Here is a 26,273-nt window from a genome sequence, read left to right as displayed (position 1 = left end):
CATAGGGAAGACTTGTCAGTACTTGAGTTAATCTCTGCAATAATTAGTAGTTTGGGAATAAACCAGAAGTTACTATAACATTATCTGATTCCTTTTAATTATGTCTAGACTGATGATTTAGATGATTTCTTTATCTTTCTTTGTTATTTCCTATTTCATTCATTTTTGTTGTCTTGTCTTAACAGGTTGTTTCTGTATTCTTATAAACTAAATCCTTCTGGTCTAAAACTAAATACACAAAATGTTTTTTTCTTTTAATCTGGCATAAATTCAACTTCTTCAGGAAAAGCATCACCCAAGAATAAAATCATATCTGGAATACCAAAACCCTGGCTTCTAAGATCAGATATCTTGCACATTATAATTAATGACTCATAAACTTCCACTCCTGAGCCCTATAGCAAGCCTGTACAACTCATTCTATAATATACTCAGCATTAATACAATCTGATGCAAGGAATCATATACAATTTGTTATAATACGAAGTTTGCATTACAGTACAAAATACTTCATGATTTTTTAACAGCCAACTATTTAGTATCTGAATGAGTATAAAATATGTTTGAAGTCAACAATATTCTTTTTTTTCATTTCATAAGGATGATTTTGGTACTAAAATGTGGGCCTAAGTTGATTCTTTTGACTTTTTTTCAAGTTTTGATAAATGCTCTCTTTTTATAGCTGACTTGAGAGGCCTGTAGATGTCAACTTCCTTTTCTTTGAACACAAGCACTTGTCTCAGAATTTTTTTTCCTATATACTTTCATTTTATTTTGTCGCATGTATGGAGAGAACCAACCTTCTGTAGTATTATAGAAAAACTGATAATCTTATTCAATTAAGAATGGAATTGAAGGCAACTGCCATATATGCCAGGTTCAATTTCACAACCTCAGTGTTGACAGGCTAGTGATCTGTAGATGAACTTCTTGGCCCACTATGTCAATATAGCCATGTACTCCCTTTAAAGTTCTTACCAGTATATTTGAGGAAATGCATTCAAGCATATGTGTATATGGTCATGGAGGGTATTCCAGTTTCTTCTAAGATTTGCTGAGAGAGAAGTGTATATTCCACCAAATGCATGTTAATGAATATTTATAAAATACTTGGTTAAAGGTTTGTATCTTAACAATTTTGAGATAATCGAGAATTATTTATTGTTGCTTACTTGATTTTGAATAGGAATAAGAGACTTCAAAGGGAGGCTGAAGAGTATAGTCCCTTCATCTGGTCACAATTATCTTCATTGTTTAGAGGTGGTGATCTCAACATTGTTTCATAATAGCTAAGGAGTGATGGGCTAACTCACCAGCATACAATATATTCTATCAAATATCTTGCCTTGTGGATTAAGAATATATGGTTATTGTTTACAAGTAGAAAACTTGACAGTTTTGAGATAATGAAGTAATACTTATTTAGATAAGGTGGTGATGATTAAAGAAGACAAAAGAGACAACTCGAAACAAGTTGTAAGAATACATAAGGCGGCTTGGAAGAAGAAACTGAGTAGTAAGAATATATATATTACTTAGGACTAGAAAGCAGCAAGGTGTGCAATAAGATAATAGTATAACTTTACCTGTTTGTCAATAAGAAATTTCCACATTAAAGCTTCAATGTAATAGTTTGTCCCACCTACAATAATTGGAATCTTGTTTGATTTAAATATCTTATCTATCTGCATATATGTTAAAGATAATGTCAAGTAAAAACAATAAAAAAAATTGTCCTTTTATGGTTTTTGATTGATCTAATAACATACATGTATTAATTAGGATTAATGTTGAAAATGAAATATACACAAATATGCAAGAATTTAAGCCATTTTAGATGTTGTTGTTCTGTTTTTGATAGTAAAGATAAGTTATGGTGATGATTTGGTTTTGCTCACATGCACCAAAGGTTAATGAGTAAAAAAAATCATTGAAATAATTATTTTTCAAAATTCATCTGAAAATTAAAATAGTAATTGACATGCACAATAACACATTGTAGTTAATAAATGACTGAAGAGATACAAGTCCAAAACACAGTAAAGGATACAATAGGTACAGCCATGTCTCTATAATCCACAACAGTGTGGTTTTCTTTCAGAGGATCCAGGTAGTCTATCATGTGATGAGGACATTGTTGTAATTCTTCTTTTGTTACTTTGTTTGTTATGATGTCAAGACCTTTATAAATCTGAAAGGAAATTAAACATATATTCAATGTTGTCAACATATATTTGTTCTGCCTAACAGAAGTTCCCATGGAAACTTTGTCATAATATTTATTCCTGTTGGAAAAGATATTCTATGCCTTTTATTCTGTAGGTAACAAATGCTGTAATATATGTTCCATTGGAAATGATATTATAATTTTGACGATTTATTGCACTAGTGCAATATTAGAATTTATTGCACGCTAACTTTTGGTAAATTTCTGTGGGAAATATTATATTGCTATACAATAATATTAAATATCTTTTCCACTTGGAACTTAAATTATGAAGGAACTTCTATTTCGTGACAATGTCTTATTTTTGCTGTAGAACATATTCCCTCATGTATTGGTGTTCTTAGAGGGTTTCACTTAGTTCCATTTTACTTTTTATTTTTAAAGCTTTTGAAATTCCAACTAATAGATTTTTTTCAATCAAACTGGGGCTTCTGGCATGGTTCAAACCCTCCCTCCCCTTCCCCCCACACACACACTCAAGACAACATGAAACCACTGAGGTGGTTGAATCAGTTTTGATATCACCATACTAAAGTTAATTTGACTGTGACAAGCCTTTGTTGAAAGGCTGGTAAACAGCCAATTGGAAGTGTTAAAATATGTGCTTTATATTAAGTGCTCCACAGCATTTATATTGGTTATGTTTCACCCTGATATTACTTAAAAAGTCTTCAAATTCTTAAATGGTTTTCAACTTTTTCCTATTGTTAAAGTGACAACTGGCAAAGTACTAACGGAAACATTTAGGTTTGTATGAACATAATAAACAAAAAAAGTATTTGGTTATTTCATACATGTGCAAGTTAATTAATGTATATTTTTTTCTTATTTGGTGCGAAACATTGTAAAAGCGAATGATACTGAGGAATAGATATATATATTGAGGGACTACAGGTAAGGGGTCATCCATAATTGTCAACCATTTTCCAAAGTGTACAAAACGTACACTTTTTCAGACCCCCCCACCCTCCCTCAAAAAGTGTACATCAACCATTTTCAGATTTCAAGAGAGGAATCAATCATTCTTAATAAAAAGAAGATCCTGTTTATTATATTTTAGTTTAATATAGAAATTTGCAATGAAAATAAACTAAAACATATCTGACTGTTTTATTTGATGACATCTGTCTGTGATGCTTGTGTTTTGTCAGAATAAAGAGTACAAAGATTAGTGTTTCCCCTATCACACAGTTGGAATGGTAACTCCAATGAAAAAGGGCACCTAGAGCATGCAAAAGATAAACAAAAGGGCACATAAATTATGCTATAAAGAATCAAAGAAAGGGAAATGCATGGTTATATTGCATTGGTAAAGGATGGACTGACAGTTGTTGTGGAATCAGAGCTCAAGACAGCAATCAATAAAAGAGTAATGTTTTAAAACATTTAAAGTTTTTAAATTTCCCGCCTGTATTTCTATTTAAAAGGTCCCTGTAAATTTGCCATTCATGGCACTATTATCGTTTATGTATATATACTGGATATTTTTTAAGTTAAGGTTAAACTTCATATGGAGGTGCTCCTAATTAAAAGAGGCTTATTCTAAGAAAAATAAGTTTACTTCCGGTTTACTGGTTTACTATTTTGGAATGCATTACAAGAAAATTAATCGAAGGACCAGTTTAAAATCTTTTCACAAAATGGCGTCTTGTCAAAATCAAAACATTCAAGAATTTAGTGTTTCCATCGATTTTGTTTATTAAACAGAGTGAAACGATAACGATCTATAATAAAGCAGGTGAAATTGACAATCGGGGGTACTGAGAAATGCTTGCAAACTTTTTGTTTAAATAATTTTACTAGTTCACATTTTTGAAAGATTTAGTTTTCATATGATTTGATCTTTTAATCGTTCAATCCGGATTGAGGAGAATTATGATAACGAAATAAATATCATCAAGTGAAAATAATAAAGAGGAAATAAGAAGAGAAACACACCCAAGCCAATTCTCAATTTTATCCATCGACCTTCCCTACCATGCCTACGGACACGAAATAAATTTCGGAAAAAAAAGAAAAAAAAGCGTACGGTAAAAATGTTGATTTTTTAACCCCCTCCCCCCGAGTGTACGTTTTGTACACTTTGGAAAATGGTTGACAATTATGGATGACCCCTAAGGGAAAATAACAACACTTATTTGCCACAAGATAAGATACTCGAATGTGGCAGTGAGTCCCATGTCTACGTATACGGCCCCTTGCATAAAATTGAAACAATATTGTGTCAAAAACAGGTCCCATTCTCCATGTTCATCTCATTCTGCAACATCGAAGTCAGAAATTATCATCTCTATTCCCTGAAACCTGTACGCTACTTAAAAACTTTAAAGACTGGTTTCGGTACATTGCTGTAAAACCTTCCTCACAGAGAACATATATAAAATTGAACTGAAAATGGTTCACTTACAATGAATCAATGAATTCATCCCCCCCCCTTTTTCTCATCTCCATTCACTTGTGGTATTCCCCGATACTTTATGGAGGTATAGGTTATCATGATAGACATAATAATATAGTCTTTATAGTTTTTTTTAAATTATATTCGCCATTTCATATTTAACTTTATTGAAAATTATATAAAATATGGTCACTTCTCTAAGAAAAAGTTTATTTCTAATCGAAGTTTGTGAATGCTTGGTCACCAACCTGCATGGAATCGGCACTTATTATTTCCCCATTAAATAACCGGCCAATTTCTAATGCCAATTTAGATTTTCCAGACCCGGTTGCTCCGAGAATTATAACCAAAGGCAACCGCATGGAGGCTGACATCTTAAAAAAAGTGAAAGTGAAAGTAAAGAGTTGTGTCCCTTCTTAAACATCCGATACTGGGTGCATTCTGATATATTGTCCTAGTGTCTTGTTATACACTGTAATTTAAGAAAGTGTGTTTTTTCGTGGTGTTATACTGAACTTTATGAAAATTCAAAATTATGGAAAATTAAATTGTCAATAAAGATATCAATAATCTATTTCATACCACAGGCACTTGTCTCAGATTTTTTCTCCCATAAATATAGGAATTTATTTTTTCAGAGACAAGTGCCTGTGTTTTATACCCATGTCTAACATTATCAATGAAATCTATACAAATCTTTGAGAAAATCGATCCCAATTTGACAAATTTTAAGTGCTTTAAAAAACAATAAATATCAGAAGACAAGTTGATTTTTAAATTTGTATTTCATATACAGAGGATTTGGTCAAGCTTTTTTAAAGTGTTATTGGTAAGAGAGATAAACACAATCGTATTCTATATGTGGTCAATCTTCAGCTGTGACATCAGACATGGCATAATTCAAGTCAGTGTAGTTGGGATACTAACTTGTATGCCTGAGAATGGATCAACTTGACTTTGTTTCCAATTTATGGATTAGCAAACAAATTTAAAAGTTTTTGTGGACAAGTCCATATCTCAAAAAAACTATTAGCGATTTTGTGTAAGTGCTTTATTGTAAGCCAGTTTGTGAGTTGCTTATGTCCAGAGGCAGATTTAGGAGGGGGGCAGTAGGCCCGCCTCCACCCCCCTTTTTGGGAAAAAAACTTGGTTGCTTGTATAGGGAATCGCTGAAGCGTGACTGGAGCGGGCAGTCAGAGGGCCCCCACTTATGAAAATTTCTGGATCCGCCACTGATGTCCGTCTCGAAGGTTTCATCTTACCTTGACCTCATTTTCATGGTTCATTTGGTCAATCTTCAGTTTATGTGGTATAATCTGTTTGTCAAGATATAGTAACTACGCAAACTATATTTGATTTGTTGAATGATTGCAAACAAGAATGTATATGCCTGGGACATATATATGTAATAACTTTCTAGTATACTATTACTTACTGACAGGGTTAATATCGCACTTTGACCTCATTTTCGTTGGTCAATGTTAAAATTCCAGAGTTAAGTTCATTTAAAGATACTATAAGCCATAAGTCAACTAATTTTGATGTATGGAATGAGTAAATGGTGTATAAATCCGTGTTGCAGGTATCATCTGACCTTGATCCCATTTTCGTGGTTCTTTGGTAAAAAATATGGTTATTTAATCTAGCAATATGTCCAATATATTAGGTTGTGGAATGATTTTAAGATGAACAAATTCGTCTGGTAGAGCTTTCTGAACTTGACCTTTTTGGTCCATAGATAATGGTAAGTTAAAGGATATTTGTATTAGTAATTTATTTCAAAGACTCTCAATATAAATTCATCATCAGTTAACTAGGTTCGAGACATTTCAGAGTGCACACTCTTGTAAAAGAAAATATTTAACAGCACATAAAATGGCAAATATATTCAATTAAAGACAATCACCCCTAAAACGATTCGTCAAACGATTTGGAAAATTTGCTTACTAGTAACTGAAGATCTTGTCTTGTCGGTATCATAAGTTTCTGATTATCTATTGTGGTTTTCAATATAAAAGCCAAAGCACAAAAATAGGTAGGGCAATATAACAGTCAAAAAGGCAATCTATCGATTTCGGCTATGTTGACTGAATTGTCTTGCTTACCGGTCTCACATTTTGGTCGTATAGTTTCTTTCCAACTATCATATTTCCCTAGCTAATAGCGATAGCATGAAACACAAAACTGCTACAAATCATCCTCAAGAACAATAACTCTTATAACGCCTGATTCGTGGGTCGAAAATCTCGCAAAAATTGTGAAAATTGTTTTATAAGGAGTCATCTGACACAGTTAGATCTTTGCATACTGATACAGTTGTACCTGTCGGAGGTTCTCTATCTATATAATAACGGTTTTAGTTGACTACGCGGTATGGTGTTGGCTCATTGTTTAAGGCCGTATGGTTACCTGTAGTTGCTTAAATCTACTTATTTTGGACTTTGTTAGATAGGTGTCTCATTCTCAATCATATCACACCCCTTCTTATTTTACATTCCAGATATTAAACAATTTCTTCATTTTACTCCTTCATTCTATTATAGCTGTTCCGGACCATATGAGTATTTGGACCATACGCATATGGTCATGACCGTATGGGTATATACTCATATGGTCGGGGTAATTAACAAGTTTACAGTTAATACTTAACTCTTCATAATGTATGACACTTCTAGTTGTCACGTAATTAAAAAGACAATATCAAAGGTCTTTTTATAATATCATAATGATAAAAAGATTAACTAAATAAAAACAATCAGTTTCATGCATTTGATTTTAATCACTATTCACAACTATAGTAAAACATTTTATACAGAAATATCGATTTGTTATAACGCTAGAATGGCAACATGTCGACTAAGAAAGATATTTTCCAAAATTTCTTGAAAGAACTGTTATGGAATTCCCAAGACCTCAACGGTATCACTACACGAAGCTGCTAAGAAGGTTAACTTTTCAGTCGAAAGCAAAAAGTGTAACTGTGAGGGATCGTGCACAATCAAGGCGTACAAATACAGAAAAGCTATGGTACTACCGTGTGGAAATAAATTTCACCCTACGCATACTTACAAGAATACACTTAGCGATGAAAACTAACTATGGTAGCAATATTTAATGTTCATGTAGTCTTTGCATTACAAAGTTTGTAATATTGAAACAGTTCTAATCGCGGCATATTTGAAAAAAAATACCTATATGGTCCAAATACTGATATGGTCTGGCCCGTTAATAACCAAACGAGTATATACTCATATGTTCGTACCATATGAGTATACGCATATTTTCATGACCATACGCCTATGGTCCAAGTACTCGTATGGTCCGAAACATAGCCAGTGTGGCAAAAGTATTTGGACCATATAACCAACAGTTCCAGTCTGCTTTTACTGAAAAAAAACAAGCTTCTCAAATCAGGAATTCCAAGACAGATGTGGATCTTTAAACAAAAATTATCCATCTATGCCAGAAATTAAAATCACAGATAATGAAATATTGAAAATACTGAAAAACCTCAATCCACACAAGGCAGCTGACCCAGACCAAATTACATCGAAGGTTCTAAACGAATTAGCCACCGAAATAGCACCAATACTTAGCATCATCTTTCAACAGTCACTAGAACACACCCGCGAAATCGCGGGCATATACAGCTTGTGAACTGTTGTAGGATGATTTTTTGTAAAAGATATTATGTATGGAGAATTTCATAAAAGGTATCAAAAGCCCTCTCCCTTTTTCCAAAGTCCGATATTTGTTTCCTTTCTATTAAATTCAATTATTTTCGTGTTTCTGGCCTCAGACAACAATTATTCTTCTCCTTTGCTACAATGCATCTTTTGGTAAAAGTCAAATTAAATCAAAAATTTGCACCGCTTCAAACATGAAATAAAATTAACTGCTTATATATAGACCATTATTAGTCTAATAAAATATGCTTCTAGGACAATCAATCAGCGCTTTTTCTTTTGAGAACCTTATTAACATGCCAATGGTAGGATATGAATCTTGTATAAATGATTAAGACCGACTTAGGCTAAGTTGAGGGGTGGCCGGAGGGATCCTGATTCCGAAATCCCGGGCTTAAAAACACGAAATCCCGAGATGCAGAATTTAAAGAAATTCATATCCCGAAATCCTGGAAATTGAAAAATATATTCCCGGATCCCGTAAGGATCAACTGCAATCTCCAAATCCCGTACTTAAAACACCCGATCCCGACGTCCCGAAAAAGGTCCTGCCTACCTCTTATCTCTACCCTACATTCATTTTTGCCAAATCACTACTTTCACTTTCAACAATAAGTTTTTATGCCCCATTTATGAGCATAATGTTTTCTAGTCTGTGCATCCGTGCTTTCGTTCGTTCGTCCTTCCGTCCGTCTGTCCCGCTTCAGGTTAAAGTTTTTGGTCGAGGTAGTTTTTGATGAAGTTGAAGTCCAATCAACTCGAAACTTAGTAAATATAGTGCCGATGTGGCATCCGTGTACTATGGACACATTCTTGTTTCAACATGTTTTACTTATTTTAATATATATATATGCAACTGGTATGACCCCTTAAATAGTAAACATTTCAAAGAAAACAGTAGACAGAATTATCAATACAGAGAGTCTCTATATATAAAATTAGTATAATCGTAGTTTACATGTAGATAAACGCAAAAAATAATTGTCATCTCTAAGGAAGTATAATAGTTGTGATTCTTGCGATCTAAACACCATGATATGGAGAACACTCTGATTGGCTTATTTATTTTTCATTTTTGTTATCTATCTAACGATTGGTTGTACTTGAGCATATATATGCAACTGGTATGACCCCTTAAATAGTAAACATTTCAAAGAAAACAGTAGACAGAATACAGCGAGTCTCTATATATTAAATTATTATAATCGTAGTTTACATGTAGATAAACGCGAAGAATAATTGTCCTCTCTAAGTAGGTATAATGGTTGTGGTTCTTGCTATCTAAACACCATGATATGGAGAACGCTCTGATTGGCTTATTTATTTTTCATTTTTGTTATCTATCGTACGATTGGTTGTACTTGTGCATGTTTCAAATCGGAAGTCTTATACATGTATATGACTTAAATTCAGTCTAATGACGGAATCAATATCCGGACTCCTTTTTTGTCGTTTTTTCCCAAAAATAACTCAATCTGAATAATCATAAGAATGGATGACAAATGCGACTATGCATGTTACCTATAGAACACAGAGGCATGATGATTAATTTATCGTGGAAGGAAGAGAAGCGACACACTAAATGAGGTCTTCTCGTTTAATAGTATAGATATGAGTCTGGAGAATTACCAATAGACTGGAAATCAGCCAACGTCTGTCCAATCTTTAAAAAAGGCAAAAAATACAAAGCAGAAAACTACCGCCCAGTATCTTTAACGTGTATAGCCTGCAAAATCATGGAACACATAATTACCAGCAACATCATGGCTCACTCGGACAAACATTATATCCTGCATTCTATGCAGCATGGGTTCCGCAAAATAATATCATGCGAAACTCAACTCATCGAGTTCATAGATGATATCACACAAAAGTTGGACGAAGGAAAGCAAACTGATTGCTTAATCATAGACTTCTCCAAGGCTTTTGACAAAGTAAGCCATTCACTACTGATCCATAAACTAAGGCAATACAAAATTACTAATTGCTTAGTTAATATAGATGCAACATCTAGGCTTATTCCAACGAGCACCAAGAACAACTCGGACTGGATGTTTCCAGGTTCCTCTTTGTAGAACGGATATAAGGAAAATGTCATTCTATCCAAAATCAATACGGGAATGGAATGCCTTACCACTTTCCACTACCACCGCCCCGAGTCTTTAACTTCATGTATACTGAGGAACTCTGTAAAGTTGACGTTCTTAGATATTCTTACATTTAAGAAATGAAATTTTAGAATAACATGCATTAACTTACAGTTAGTTTGTTATTTGTTTAATTTCTTGTAATACCATTGATTTGTCTTTATTCATCATTATGTGTTTCTTGCTTTAACAAGATATACATAGTATGATACTACAGGAACTATTTATCAAGATTTTTAGGATACACGATAACGCGTAGCTAAATCTGAAAGTAATTAGAATTATCTCCCTTTGTCCATTCTGGTAAAGGGAAAATTCAAAATGATTGTCATTAAATAGACTCACAAGGAGTATAAATTAATACAATACAAGACATTATGAAAAGACAATAACAAAAAAGAAACAATAATAGTCTTGTATACATACAAAGAAAAGAAAAGGCAATTTGAACATCATGAACTACTCGCATTTACACATATACGTTCAACAGTGTTTATTTCCCTCCTAATCAATCGATTGATTTGTCATAATTTAACTAATTTCTCCAATAAACACAGAACTGCTTTCAATCATGTCCTTAATAAGAAAGTATGCTTCAATTGCATTATGCGTTACCTATACATAAGTGTAAGTTAGATTAAAAAATACGTTTTTAAAGATGAAAGCATTTACTTGATTCTTCAAATCTTGCAAGCCAGTAAATGATCGACACGGGGACAGGACTTTGTATCATGTTTTCACAATGAAGTAGAGTTTCATTATTTTAATATTCGAAAATCATTTTCACAAATTGAAAATTCTGAAAAGGAATTATCAGAGAAATTTCATTTATAAGAGACTTGTATTCAGTACTAGTAACCTTAAATGAATGAATGTTTTACCCCTACTCAAAGTACGACGAAATCTGCCATTTTTTTTTTGTGAACGCATTACAATCATGCATTCCATACACCACATTTAGTTGAACTATTGCCGCTTATACTATCTGAGATACACATATTAACATGAAAACTTAACCTATAAATTTGAACTATGAAATGAGAACAAGGTCAGGTGAACCCTGTCTGATAGACATGTAGACCGTACAAGGACCCCACATACCAGATATAGTTATTCTTTTACTCATAGAGTATTCCACATGACAAAACAGTTATGTACACTGTACTTTAGTATACATTTGTTCTAAGCAATCGCTGAACCGTGAAGATGAGGTCCACGGCAATGGACATATGACAGACGGAAACTTCGCAACAAGGCACAAGCATTATCCAGGTCGTCAACCTTCTGAATGATATGTGAGCTGTATACAAATATTGTATGCTGTTACCGCAATATAGAAACGATGCCTCGCAGTCTTCGACTCTTCCCCATGCGACAGAGAGAAAAAAAATTGCAATAAGATTGATTAAAGTTGTTGGCTAAATGTCCCGAGAGACTAAATGACCTAAATGTTTCATTTGATATCTAACAAAATATCATACGAGCTTTTGGTACACTATTATTGATAGGTTGCCGACATACTGACATTAACTTATCTTTACTCTTAACTTGTTTTTTCAACTGCAATGGAGAGCAAAAAAACCTTGAACGTTGTACAAAATAAAAACATGAGAAAAAACTTGGAATTTTTTATTGTTTTAACTTTCAACATTGGAATACAATCGGATTATTCCATCGTTTGTTTAATATTAGGATAGAAATGTGATCAAATGTGTATATCAATAATTTCTCAGTGTGTGATTATGTAAAGGTTATAATATCTATATTCATCTTCTCTTTTCCAAATATATAAATATGTTACGTCATATTGTTGATAATGTCAAGAAAACTTTTCACGGTCTGGCAATGATTTGGCGGGAAAATTATTGTACTTTTATAACCTTTCTTTGTGAAGATTTTCCCGCCAATACGTCAGAACTTCCTAGTGACCTAAATACCTAACATAACTCAGTCATCACCAATACACAATATTAATGTAGACGATATAAAGTTATTTATAACATCTGAACCAAACTGTTAATTTTACACTGTGGTTCTATTTGGAACGGGATCAAAAGCCTTACAAAATATTTTTCTGCCTATTAGAAACTGACCATATGCACTGGTAATATATTGGACCATGCTAAGGTACAACGTGCTCATTGCACAATTGAATATTGAATAGCTTCTCAATAACTAATAGAGGAAGTCTCAGGAGACAATTGTGAAAATGGAATTTGAATGAAATTTTTAAATTGAAGGAGCATATGCATCTTCATACATATGAAATCTTAAGGATCTTTCCAGGTGCTATCAAGTTTTGATCGTATTGTCATGACAAAGTCAAATGAAACTCAATAAACATATCATGGAGCTGGTAATCTTTGTAAGGACTTAGCTTACTAGAACATGGTTGTCATTCTGAATGTTTTTTCCAAACCTGTACCTAATACTCCATATTTTGTCTGTTGTTGTCAATTTGTTTTTCCTATTGCTTTCTCTATCTCAAGTTTAATGCATTTTTGTACTGAAAAGCGGTCTATTCAGGTTTCAACTTTCAGTGAGAAATTTACAGGACAAAAATGCCATAAAATGGTGTCAAAGACCATGGACATATGACAAACGCGAACCATATAACATAAGGCATCTATATCCAAGGTATAAAGCATCCAGTTCTTCTAACCTCAGAAATATACAGCTTCAGGCAAATAGGTTAAGCTGTTGATGGGTCAGATTGTACTCTTTCGTGTAGGTCTCTCATTCTGAAACTTTCGATGCAAGCGAAACAAATCTCTTGAGCTCAGTACTTCAGGACCAAGGAAGTTTCAAGAACATTGCATGAAGAGTATCAAGAGTAAGACACTTGTCCATTATCAAGAAGCAAGCAATGAATTGTAGAAACATACCCAGTATACAATAAGACAAATTTATTATTTATTTGTCCCATAACAAAATGTTCTCAGACATTCTTTGCCTGAAATTGATATATTCAGCTCTGATAATTCCACATCTACTTAAAATCAAACACAAGACAGGAGGATCCAAGTCATAAACTTCATTGTATTGTTGAAGGCAACATGCACATGTAATAACACCTTTTGAGTTCATTGAAGAATAATCTCTTGATTCATATTAAATATTCCTTGTTGATTCAGTTTGGCCTGTATGATTACACAAGGGATGAAGTGTTTTGTATGCATGTTTGCTGATGTGGATTATATACTGCATGTGAAATCCTGTCCTTCACTGTGAAAAGGGATATTCCAGATTGAAATGGGCAGGAGGTTGGAATACACTTTTTTCAAGATCTACTATTCAATGGTCCTTATAAATTGAATAATGTGACAATTTTTCAAATCCATCACCAATGTAATATAAAGTGCCTTCCAACCTCTTGTTCTTGTTTCTTGAATGAACAGCCTTTATAAAATACATCTGAATTAATAGGTACTGTACTCTTGTACAATTACAATGAAAAACAAATTTAAAGCTTCAAAATTTTTAATTAAAATTTCAATCTTGACATATGAAAAGATAAGAATAGTATCCAATAAAAAAAAACCAAACAAATAGTTGCAGCTTCTCCTTTGCTGTTATAAGAAAAGAAAATATATACAGTGATGGAATCAGTATTGAATAGGAATACATACACCAAACTTAATCACAAAATAATTTTAATCAGTTTTATCAAAAAATATATTTAATGATAATCAAACAGTACTCATGTGAAAAAATTTATGGTAGCAGTATTCTTTTGAAAGATGATTAAAACAACACCATAAAATGGTTCTTATCTTAGCTCAATAGCTGATTTTAAGGACTGTCAATAGGATTTTAAAGTTTGTAAATCTTTTATTGTCACAACTGAAGCCAATTAAATAAAGCCACACATTTAGCTGAAATCCAGGTATATCAAAGGTTTTGTATTTCCTCAATTTAAAGTTCAAACAATGGCTACAATTACATCTCATTTCTTTTAAAAATTATTGAAATTTTACCAAAATTACAAAGTCTCATGAAATACTTTAATCAGTCACAGAAATAAAATGAATTTCAAATTAAAATATTTCATTCTGAAGCCATTTAAACAAAAAAAGAAAAAACAAGTACTGCTATTTGCAGTTGTATAATACAAACAAATACATGTTCATGTAAATGTGAAAACTCTAGTCAAAAAGGACTCAACAAATGTTAAAATATTTTTCAAACCTAACAAAATATCAACTACTTCATAACACACATTAACATATGGAATTTCTTCATTTTCTGTAACAACTTCATAAAACTGCACAATTATCTTCTTGGAACAAAAAATTATTGAACTTTAATTTTAATTTACAAATTCCTTCATGTAAGATACATTTTTACATGAGCATAGAATGAATTTACAAAAAACCCATATGTTAATCTTTTACTAGACATTTTTAGTTAGATATAACAAAGTAGTTTGAAAATCTTAATGGAAAAGAAAATAAATGCTCTGCTTTGGCAGTGATAATATTGTATATATTTGCACAAGAAAAAAATGCCACACCCTTCAATACATCCTGGGATATATATTAATGAACACAAACTGGGGATTAATGTTAACAAGCTATTTGCAGCAAAAATCATCTATAGTGATCAAAACATGTTGTTTCAAAACTGGCAAAGAATTTAGAATGCAATCTCTAATAAACTCTGCCTTAGACATATTATTCAGTTTTGACCCCATCTTGCCCTATCAATTGAATATAAATTTACAAAATTCAGAAAAAGTCACTATCCTGTAGAATTTCTAAAGTCCGTTTCAATTTCTGCTGTTTAGCTAACAAAGTAGCCTTTTCACTTTCTAGTCTTTTGTTGTCTACATTCAAAGAATGTACATAGTCTGAAGCTTTCTTTAGAATGAGCACTTTAGGAGCACGTTCCTGGTTACTAAGTTCTGGGACACTGTCACGTAATGTAAAGAAACTGTATTTCAAGTCATTTCTTCGTTTCCTTTCAAGCACATTGTGTTGTGTCCGTTTTCCACCTTCACTTATACACTCTTCAGAGTCAGAAGAACTTTTGCTTGCACGTAATTTTTGACAAACACGTTTGAAGTCAGGCACACTTAAATCTTTTTTAGTCCTTTTCTGAGGTAATGGTGAATGTGATGGAGACACTGGATAAGACCGCACACGTTTAGGTTGATGTGAATGTGGTAAACTATAGTTATGCAAGTCTGGGGTTTCTACTCGGATTTTTAATGTTGTTGTTTTTAAAGGAATTATTTCCACTTTCTCTCCATTGTTTTTTTCAATTTTAATTTGTGTTTTTATATTCCTTGTCTGAATATTTGACTTGTTGATAGTTGGTCCAGCAGTTGTTGAGTTCTGTTGCAGTTTTTCAACTGTGACAACATCAATTTCTTCTTCTGCAAAAATAAATAAATCATGATAGAATGATAATATATATGTATTTTATATTAGACAAGTTGAATTATCTCCCTTACACTGTGTCATTATAAATAAATCTAACCTTGTGGCAACATAACAGAATGTGAACTTCTAATTATACTTTTGTTCTACGTTAATTTGATCTTTAACCATATTCCTTTTTTGACATTTAATTGCCTATCAATTTTTTTTTTATTTCTAAGTGTTCTCAATTTTACTTCATCAAATGTTTAGCAAGTTAAAAATAAATTTATTTACAAGCATGTTTACAAATTGATAATTTCGAATTATAAAGTTCAAATGTACCTGAATCTGAAGGTGTTTCTGTGCCAAGACTGTGAAGCTTTGTTTCACTCAAGTAGCCCATAATGCTGTGTGAATTGTTTGTATTGTTGGTTACTGAACATGGAAAAACTGCCATTGGATCAACAGTTTTCATGTCAAAAGATGAAGATGTTTTATCCTTCTGCTCACTGGAAGAAAATGTATCTCCAGACCACATACAATCCTGAATTAATTTAGAGCACAATTGTGACGGAGGCGACTCGGCAAAAGTTTCTTTCGGATTAAAATCCTCACTTTCAAAGAAATTTGCATCAAATGGGAAATTCATATCTTCTAAATCCAAGCTTAAATCCATTTCAAACGGTTCTTCTCTTTCTGGTGACCGAGGAGGTGTTGGAATCAACTCAAACTTCTTCCAAATATCATCACTTGGGAGAGATGCTGGTGATGAAGATTCTGTTTCATACATGCAATGTTGAAGAACATGTGAATTATCCACGTAACAGTGTTTGCACATTTTAGCCATCTTCACTGAAATAAAGAAAGATTAAGATATTACACTGTTAGTTTTTCGAAGTTTTATAATATAAATGGCAAATAAAATCTGACGCAAAGAATGTCATGTGGGAACAGGTGCCCCGCCTACTTTTTTACCGGCACGAAATTCACGAGAATTTTAAGAAAAGTACATATTGTCACAACAATTGACGTGTTAGAAACGAAGCTTTATAACATACTTATCATGCATGGTCCTTATGTATATCAACATCCATTAGTATATATCAAAAATTTTAAACAATATGTTATGTCATTACTTATGTACACGTGAGCCGGCATTTTGACCTACTTTTAATCGTGTATCATGTTTTATGATATTTTCTTTTAAATATTAATTTTTATAAACTTATGAGCGTAGAAAAGTATAATAATAATGCTTGTCCATCATTTGATATTATTTTCGCCACACGTTACACTTCTAAAAACTGGTAATTTGATAAACATCTTTTTGACATTTGACGGCTTCATATTTCTAAAAATACATTTTCTTCGGCAAAACTTGACATTAGATTAAAACATGAGAAATTACAGTTTTCGAAACATGTAAGCGAAGTAAAACTTAAAAATAAAATATTTTAACATTAAATTTCCTACCTGAATTGTCCGGAGGTTGAGCTATTCCAGTATGTCCAATTTCGGTGACAACTTGGCAACTGTTCCCTTCACGTCTTGGTATGACTATTTCAGAGTACTTACGCATCATTGATATGCATATTACAAAATTACTCCGCCATAAGGTTTTATCCCAAGGTCGAATTTACGCATATTGTTCATTTTGCATAATAACACAATGCGTTTTAGCTTCTAATTGCAGTTAAATTTTAATAGAAAATTTTAGATATAACATTTCGAAAACGATGTTTTATAGAAGAATTTCTTGAAAAAATAGCACTATTTTCGTCTGCAACATGAAAGGGTGATGAGGTTAAAACGCGGGAAAATTAGGAGGCGTGTTTTCGTAATCAATGAATTTTAGACACGCCTATTCATATTTCGATTTTTCATTCATGTGAACAATACTTAATCCTCGATGTTTTCTTTTTGTTAAAGATAAAAAGTACAGCCTGTTGTGGTCAATGTTTGAGTTAAAAACAAATTTTTGACCAAAATGTGAAAATATAGCACCAAAAATCAACCAGCTTTTTTTTTAACGAAAATAAGCAGGGATTTATCTGTTGACCCATGAATGCCGGACTCCCATCATTGAAATTTTCTTTCAAAGCATGCAAATAATCTCGAACGTACGAGTCTATTTTTACAAGAGACTTATACTTGCAAATTATCTTTGGCATGTTATTCATTTAAGGGATTCTTGTTCAAACTTCAACTCACAAAACTCCTCCAGTGTACTCAGCACAGACATACATGTATGCAGCTTTGTAATATTATAAACTGCTGTAATACCAACTATGATGCGTGGTTGCATGGATGACGTTTTATAATAAACAAACCGCTGAATATACTATTTATGTAACGCATGCCCGTAGCCAGGAATTTCTAAGGGTTATTGCGGAGGCCAAGGACGGTCGAGGAAAATAATACAAAATTCAGGATTATTTTAGATTTCCATGCAGGCACATTTTAGTAACCTGCAATCTGTTTCTCTGATACAGAGTCGACTCATTGGCAATCATATACCACATCTTTTCTATAATTACAAGTCTACCTTCAAAAAACTTGAAGGCTAAATTTATTATATTTTAGTTTAGCCCCCCTAGCTTGTTGGTGACCTGTAGTTGTACATATCCTATAAAGTCCCTTTTCTTTTGTGGATAGTTTTGTCATTGGCAATCATATCACATCTGATATTGATACATGTATGCTGATATCCCTTGCAACTGGCATTAAAGTTACAAAACATATCATTCGAAACCAACCAATATAGGACCGAAAACGATACTCGCCTCCCTATATATCCACACAACCATCCAACATTCGAAACCAACCAATATAGGACCGAAAACGAAACTCGCCTCCCTATATATCCACACAACCATCCAACATTGATACTCGGCCCATGTCAGTCCTAAACTGAAAAGCTGTCAGTTGTAAAAAAATCGTAGGACTAAAACCCCATATATTGTCGTTTGTTTAAACTCCAAATTCATAAAACCCCCACTGTCAGCACAAAGTTAAATATTTCATGTATGTTCAGGACGAATTTAGTTTTTGTATATCATATTTGCATGTAACCAGCACTGGCGGATCTAGAAATTTTCATAAGTGGGGGCCCACTGACTGCCTAAGGGGGGCCCGCTCCAGTGATTCCCTATATAAACAACGACATGTTTTCCCAAAAAGACCCCCCCCCCCTAAATCCGACTCTGACCAGATGCACCGTTTTTACGTCAGACATATGGATGGTTCTAATGATGTTTTTGGCCTAGATCTCAAGAAAAAAGGTAAACCATGGAAGTGTAATGTTTTGTATTATCCTTTATAGTTTGCAATGTTCTACGAAAAACTGAGGACTTCCCGAAAACGTTGGACTGTATAAATGAAATTGACGTTACCAATTTTTCTGTACCAAATCCGCATATCTCTATTTTTAGTACTGGTAATTAATGAAACTGCACAATAAAAGAAATCGTCTCTAGTGCTTTTCTAATCATGACATCAACTTTCAAGAGTAGAACGAAAACAGTATGGTATTGATTATAAAATTGTGGAAATATGACACGATTCCCAATGAGACAACTATCCCCCGAAGACCAAATTAGGAGCCTGGTAACAACTACAGTTCACCGTACGATCTTTCAACTCTTTCTTCCTTATTTGGTTTTTAAAAAACTTTTGGAATCGAGCTAAGAATCTTTTGTAGAGCAGACGTGTCTACGGTACGAAATTCTAATGCACGTATCGGAGACGGTTAATTTAGATATACCGTATACATTTAAAGATAGATTTCCCGTGTACAAGTGAACTGTATATGTAAAATGCCTGTATCAAGCCAGGAATAAGACAATTGTTATCCATTCGTTGGATGTGTATGAGCTTTTGATTTTGGACTTTCCATTGTGAATTTTCCTTGGAGCTCGGCATTGTTGTGATTGTATTTTTTTTCAACGTATTTACTCGATGTAGGACTATTACGTTTTTTTTTTAAATACTATGTTTATGTCGTCAGTACATTTACTATATATAGCTCTGGTGTTATATCCCGTTTCGGACTTAAATTGTGGTTCGTTATATTAAAAGAAATTGTTGTTAACCTCTTTCAAGGATCTGTATAGCAAGATACTATATATCGTGTATCCATCTTTGTCTCGAGTTTAAAAATGTATATATACATGTTTAATGATTTTTATCCATGTATGATATTTCCAAAAGGTTTGTCAAAATTAGCTTTATACGTATAATGGGAATCAAATAGATTACATTGACATAGTTTTTACCAATTGTTTACAAGAAAGCGGAAATTGACATGGAAGATGACAATGTAATTCTTACAATGTCAAACTTAAATTTGAATGAAGATAACAGAACGTGTCAAAATATAAATTTGCACCTGCCACGTTCAGGAAAATCATTCACGTTTAACATAGCTACTATCGAGAAAAAAATCAAGGTAATAAAAGGCAATACACACATCTACATACAGGTGAGACAGATGTTTTTCGAATGAACAAACTAATTTGAATACACATCATCCAAAGACGAACAATACTGGGGTATTTTATGTCTATGCATCCACTTAATCCCCTACAGATAAATAATTTGAAATCTATCCTCAATTAACATGGTTAGTGTTTTTTATGATGACATATTTAGGGAAAAGCCAAACAATCAATGGAAACCCTGATCCAAATCATATCTTGGGCTCAATCTCAAGGTAATAATCGCCAAGACAGTTTATAGCTCAAACCTCCCATTTATTATTCTTGAGATTCACATTCATGACATTGGATGGCTTGAAGTGTATGTCATATAAAAAATTTGTAAGGGTTCCGCGGAACCCAGTGTCTCGCCTATTTTTGCTGTAAATCACAGGCTCAACAACAATGAGGAAAAAAATCAATAAAAATATTCCTCTTGTTACTATTTTATGATTGTAAGAAAATCTAAGTCCATTTGAAAGTAAATTACAGAAAAAAACAGAGTAATCTTTTTACAAACTTTACTTCTGGATACAATCTTATGATCATAAATAAGGTTATTTCCAAGTTTGGTACAAACCCAGGATAGTTTAAGAAAGTTATTTAAATTTTAAAAACTTTAACCACAGAGTGAATGTAATGGTTCCCTGCAGAAAAAACTAAGTCCATTTATAAGTAAAATACGGAAAAAATTGAATTTTATTTTTACAAAATTTTCTTCTGGATACTATCTTATGATCATAAACAAGCTTCTGTCCAAGTTTGGTACAAACCCAGGATAGTTAAAGAAAGTTATTAAAATTCTAAAAACTTTAACCACAGAGTGAATGTAATGTTTCCCCGCAGAAAAAACTAAGTCCATTTATAAGTAAAATACGGAAAAAATGGAATTTTATTTTTACAAAATTTACTTCTGGATATTATCTTATGATCATAAACAAGCTTCTGTCCAAGTTTGGTACAAACCCAGGATAGTTTGAGAAAGTTATTAAAATTCTAAAAACTTTAACCACAGAGTGAATGTTTTGTTTCCCCGCAGAAAAAACTAAGTCCATTTATAGTAAAATACGGAAAAAATGGAATTTTATTTTTACAAAATTTACTTCTGGATACTATCTTATGATCATAAACAAGCTTCTGTCAAAGTTTGGTAGAAATCCAGTATAGTTTAAGAAAGTTATTAAAATTTCAAAAACTTTAACCACAGAGTGAATATTTGTTGACGCCGCCGACGACGCCGACGACGACGGAATGTAGGATCGCTTAGTCTCGCTTTTTCGACTAAAGTCGAAGGCTCGACAAAAACATGTTTGAAATATACTCCAAAGGCAACTAAGTACTGAGGGATAGTGAAATCATATTTTGTTTCCAACCTTGGGTTTTAAATCAAGTTATCTTATTCCTCTACGTGAATGTTATGCATGTATCCCTTCTCCCCTTCTATAAAAGACGAATAGCCAGTGACTTAGAACTTTGTATATATGCATGTCTTATATTAATTTCAAATTAAAATGAACAAACTGGTTACTCAGTAGATTATGGGGACCCTCAGAGATCTGCAAGTCCCCCTGCAGGATTACCAACCAAGTGATTGAGACTAAAGTCCTTGGTATGGAAGACAGCAACTGTTACCTTTACAAAGAAAAAGTAGGGTGGCAAACAAAAAGGGGAGTCAATTCCCTATGTGCCAGTTTTTCTGGAGTTCATAACAAAAGAGGGACACCGATGCATATGTCATACATAGTTAGTATGTGTAAGGATATATAATGTAAATATGGTGAACAGGAAAATTATGAGTAAAGAATGTGAAGATGCATCCCACAATATAGCATGATCACATTAAGCTACCATGTAGATAACAAATTTCAGAATTCAGAAAGCTCTCATTTGTAGTTCGTCATATGTAAACTTGGTAGTAATTGGTTAGTGCTACTGTCTAATAAGGTAATCATTCATGTACCAATGTAGAAGACCAACAATACTATGTTGTTACCATTGTCTACAATCACAATACTGTAAAAGTGGACAGTACCAACATGACCAATGAATCTAGAACATGAGTGCACACACTGAAATGTCTTGCTTGCTTTATTTATGATTGAACTGATGCTGAAAGTCTTAAATATGAAGATTTTACCATGAAAATGAGGTCATGGCCAGATGATACTTACCAAACAGATATATATATATATACATGTATATATATATATATATACATGTATATATATATATATATATACAATCCTTCCATACAACAATGACCTACATTTTTAATTGCTTGTAGTTAAAAAAGACCAAAAATAAACTTTACACTGAGCAATGAACCATGAAAATGAGGTCAAGGTCAAACAAAAACTGTGAGACAGACATGTAAATCATAAAATATTACCATACACCCAAATATCAAGAATATAGTTGAAGGGCATGAGGACCTGGCAAGGTACACACATACTAAATATAGTTTTCCTATTACTTATAATAAGAAAGATATTAACAATACAAACAAAGATATTAACAATACAAACAATCTTACTTTTTTCAAGTAGTCACTGAACCATGAAAATGAGGTCAAGGACAATAGACATATGACAGGCTGAAACTTCATAACATAAGGCATCTTTATACAAAGTATGAAGTTTCCAGGTCTTCCACCTTCTAAAGTAAAAAGTTGATCATTGACAACTGAACAATAATAATGAGGTCAAGGTCAGATACCTGTCAGACAGACATATACAACTAAAATTCTTCCATACACAATATATTATGACCCTATTGCTTACAGTATCTGAGAAAAAGACCAAAGCAAAACACTGAACTTTATCCAATAAACCATGAAAATGAGGTCAAGGTCAGATAAAAAATGTCAGTCTGACATCAACGCATTAGTCATTCCATACATTAAGTTGACATATTGCTTATACTGTTTGAGCTATGGACTTTACCATGTACAAGTAGCCTTGACCGTAATACTGATCCATGAAATGAGGTTGAGCCCGTTTAGGTAAGGTGAATTCTGTCTGACAGACAAGTAGACCTTACAAAGAACCCAACTGTATACCAAACATAGTTATCCTATAACTCATTATAATAAATATATAAATAGTACATCAGGCGCGGATTCGGGGGTGGGGGGTGTTCCTGAGGGTTGAACCCTCCCACTTTTTTGGGACGATTAATGCATTTGAATGGGGACAAGTAGTTGGAACACTGCCTTTTTGTCCTGGGTTACGAACCCCCTTTTTAAAATGGCTGAATCCGCCCCTGTGCATGCCACAACCAGAATGTAATTCCTTTGTCCCAAATACTATGACTTTCCCTGAGCCAGACAAAAACCCTAACCAAATACACAAAGTCAAAAAAAAAAGGAGAAGCAAAAAATGATAATTCATAAATAAAACAAAACTACATGTTACAGCCTGGTTTAAGTAAATCACATTTCCCAAATTAAAGGACAAGTAAGTTTATTATAAATAGGGTCCAGACTTCAGACATGCTCATACAGAATGTGGAAGGGTTAAACAGTTAAACATATTTGTAAACAGACAGACCTCAGCATAACCTTTGACAGTGATGTTACAGCATAACAGAACTAACTAAACCAGATGCTCTGCAGGGCACAGCTTTATATGACGGCAGAGGTCAAACCCTGAACAGTTGGGGCAAGTATGGACACAACATTTAAGCTTGATACAGCTCTGAATTTGGATTGTGATTAAATAGTTGACACAACATAGGTTTCTGACACAGAATAAATGTGGTCTAAGAACTTAAACTTAAAAACTTTAAATTGGACATTACCTATTATGGTCCAATATCAAAAATCTAAATACATGGTTAGATTTAGCATATTGAAGAACCCCATATATTCAATTTTTGTTGAAATTTTGGACCCCCATTTGGACCAACTTGAAAAATGGGCCCATAATCAACCAGATGCTCTACAGGGCGCAGCTTTATACGACCACAGAGTTCGAACCCTGAACATTGGGGCAAGTATGGACACAACATTCAAGCTTGATACAGCTCTGAATTTGGATTGTGATTAAATAGTTGACACAACACAGGTTTCTGACACATAATGAATGTGGTCTCAGAACTTAAAACTTAAAAACTTTAAATTGGACATTACCTATTATGGTCCAATATCCAAAATCAAAATACATGGTTAGATTTAGCATATTGAAGAACCCCATATATTCAATTTTTGATGAAATCAAATAAAGTTCAATTTTGGACCCTTCAGACTTCAAAGTGGACCAATTTGATAACCGGGCCCAAACATCATAAATCTAAATACATAGTTAGATTAAGCATATATCAATGAACCCCATATATATAATTTTTGTTGAAATCAAACAAAGTTTAATTTTGGACCCCAATTTGGACTAACTTGAAAACTGGGCCTATAATCAAAAATCTAAATACATGTTTAGATTCAGCATATCAAAGAACTCCAAGAATTCAATTTTTGTTGAGATAAAACAATGTTTTATTTTGGACCACAATTTGGACCAACTTGAAAACTGGGCCCATAATCAACCAGATGCTCTACAGGGCGCAGCTTTATACGACCGCAGAGTTCGAACCCTGAACATTGGGGCAAGTATGGACACAACATTCAAGCTTGATACAGCTCTGAATTTGGATTGTGATTAAATAGTTGACACAACACGGTTTCTGACACATAATGAATGTGGTCTAAGAACTTAAACTTAAACACTTTAAATTGGACATTACCTATTATGGTCCAACTTCCAAAATCAAAAAACATGGTCAGATTCAGCATATCAAAGAACTCCAAGAATTCAATTTTTGGTGAAATCAAATAAATTTTAATTTTGGATCCTTTAGACTTCAATGTGGACCAATTTGATAACCGGGCCCAAACATCAAAAATCTAAATACATGGTTAGATTTAGCATATATCAAAGAACCCCATCTAAACAATTTTTGTTGAAATCAAACAAAGTTTAATTTTGAACCCCAATTTGGACCAACTTGAAAACTGGGCCTATAATCAAAAATCTAAATACATGTTTAGATTCAACATATCAAAGAACTCCAATGATTCAATTTTTGTTGAGATCAAACAAAGTTTAATTTTGGACCACGATTTAGACCAACTTGAAAACTGGGCCCATAATAAAAAATCTAAGGACATGTTTAGATTCAGCATATCAAAGAACCCCAAGAATTCATTTTTTGTTGAAATCAAACAAAGTTTAATTTAGGACCAACTTGAAAACTGGGCCAATAATAAAAAATCTAAGTATATGTTTAGATTCAGCATATAAAGAACCCCAAGTATTCAATTTTTGTTAAAATCCAACTTTAGTTTAATTTTGGACCTTTTGGACCTTAATGTAGACCAATTTGAAAACAGGACCAAAAATTAAGAATCTATATACACAGTTAGATTCGGCATATCAAAGAACCCCAATTATTTAATTTTGGATGAAATCAAACAATGTTTAATTTTGGACCCTTTGGGACCCTTATTCCTAAACTGTTGGGACCAAAGCTCCCAAAATCAATCCTAACCTTCCTTTTATGGTCATAAACCTTATGTTAAAATTTCATAGATTTCTGTTTACTTATACTAAAGTTATTGTGTAAAAACCAAGACAAATGCTTATTTGGGCCCTTTTTGGCCCCTAATTCCTAAACTGTTTGGCCGCAAACTCCCAACCTTCCTTTTTGGTCATAAACCTTGTGTTTAAATTTCATAGATTTCTATTTACTTATACTAAAGTTATAGTGAGAAAACCAAATGTCTTTAGACGACGAAGACGCCAACGTCATACCAATATATGACCAAAAAATTTTCAATTTTTGCGGTCGTATATAAATCAGCTGAAAAATGATGGACTCAATGTTTGGTAGAACACACAAAAAATGATATAAGTACCATAAGAGGAAGCTACATTTGGTAGTTCAAAGCCTAATTATTTACAAGATATTTATTATATAGTTAAAA

The 26,273-nt window shown here is 33.0% G+C and overlaps 2 protein-coding genes across 3 annotated transcripts in view; both read right to left on the bottom strand.

The window, feature by feature from the left end:
* LOC143051868 (tRNA dimethylallyltransferase-like) overlaps positions 1-5,037 on the bottom strand; it is a 32,928-nt gene extending 27,891 nt beyond the window's left edge. The window contains exons 1-3 of one of the 2 annotated variants that reach the window (XM_076224859.1): positions 4,874-5,037; positions 2,051-2,191; positions 1,587-1,685 (exon numbers count right to left, since the gene is read on the bottom strand). In XM_076224859.1, the coding sequence (XP_076080974.1) occupies positions 1,587-1,685; positions 2,051-2,191; positions 4,874-4,999 (366 nt within the window). In that variant the 5' untranslated portion in view covers positions 5,000-5,037. Of the gene's footprint in view, positions 1-1,586; positions 1,686-2,050; positions 2,192-4,869 lie in introns of both variants that reach the window. The other variant, XM_076224868.1, reaches the window with a different exon arrangement.
* An 8,883-nt stretch (positions 5,038-13,920) lies between these two features.
* On the bottom strand, positions 13,921-17,497 carry LOC143051849 (transcriptional regulator Myc-1-like). Its single transcript, XM_076224840.1, has 3 exons — positions 17,295-17,497; positions 16,164-16,673; positions 13,921-15,835 (listed from the first exon to the last, which is right to left on the bottom strand). Exons 1-3 carry the CDS (start codon positions 17,401-17,403, stop codon positions 15,186-15,188), a joined length of 1,269 nt encoding a protein of 422 aa, XP_076080955.1. The 5' UTR covers positions 17,404-17,497; the 3' UTR covers positions 13,921-15,185.
* Between the last annotated feature and the right edge of the window lie 8,776 nt (positions 17,498-26,273).

This window comes from Mytilus galloprovincialis, chromosome 1 (assembly GCF_965363235.1).
Source record: "Mytilus galloprovincialis chromosome 1, xbMytGall1.hap1.1, whole genome shotgun sequence".
Lineage (NCBI taxonomy): Eukaryota > Metazoa > Mollusca > Bivalvia > Mytilida > Mytilidae > Mytilus > Mytilus galloprovincialis.
The sequence above is the reverse complement of the archived record's forward strand: the minus strand, read 5'-3'. Positions and strand labels throughout refer to the sequence as shown.

What these genes read in the sequence shown, in the direction of transcription:
- LOC143051849 (XM_076224840.1), bottom strand. Translation starts at nt 17,403, where the DNA reads ATGATGCGTAAGTACTCTGAAATAGTCATACCAAGACGTGAAGGGAAC. An exon ending in TCAACCTCCGGACAATTCAG is followed by an intron (nt 16,674 to 17,294) that starts GTAGGAAATTTA and finishes TCTTTATTTCAG; the next exon opens with TGAAGATGGCTAAAATGTGC. An exon ending in AGAAACACCTTCAGATTCAG is followed by an intron (nt 15,836 to 16,163) that starts GTACATTTGAAC and finishes TTATTTTTGCAG; the next exon opens with AAGAAGAAATTGATGTTGTC.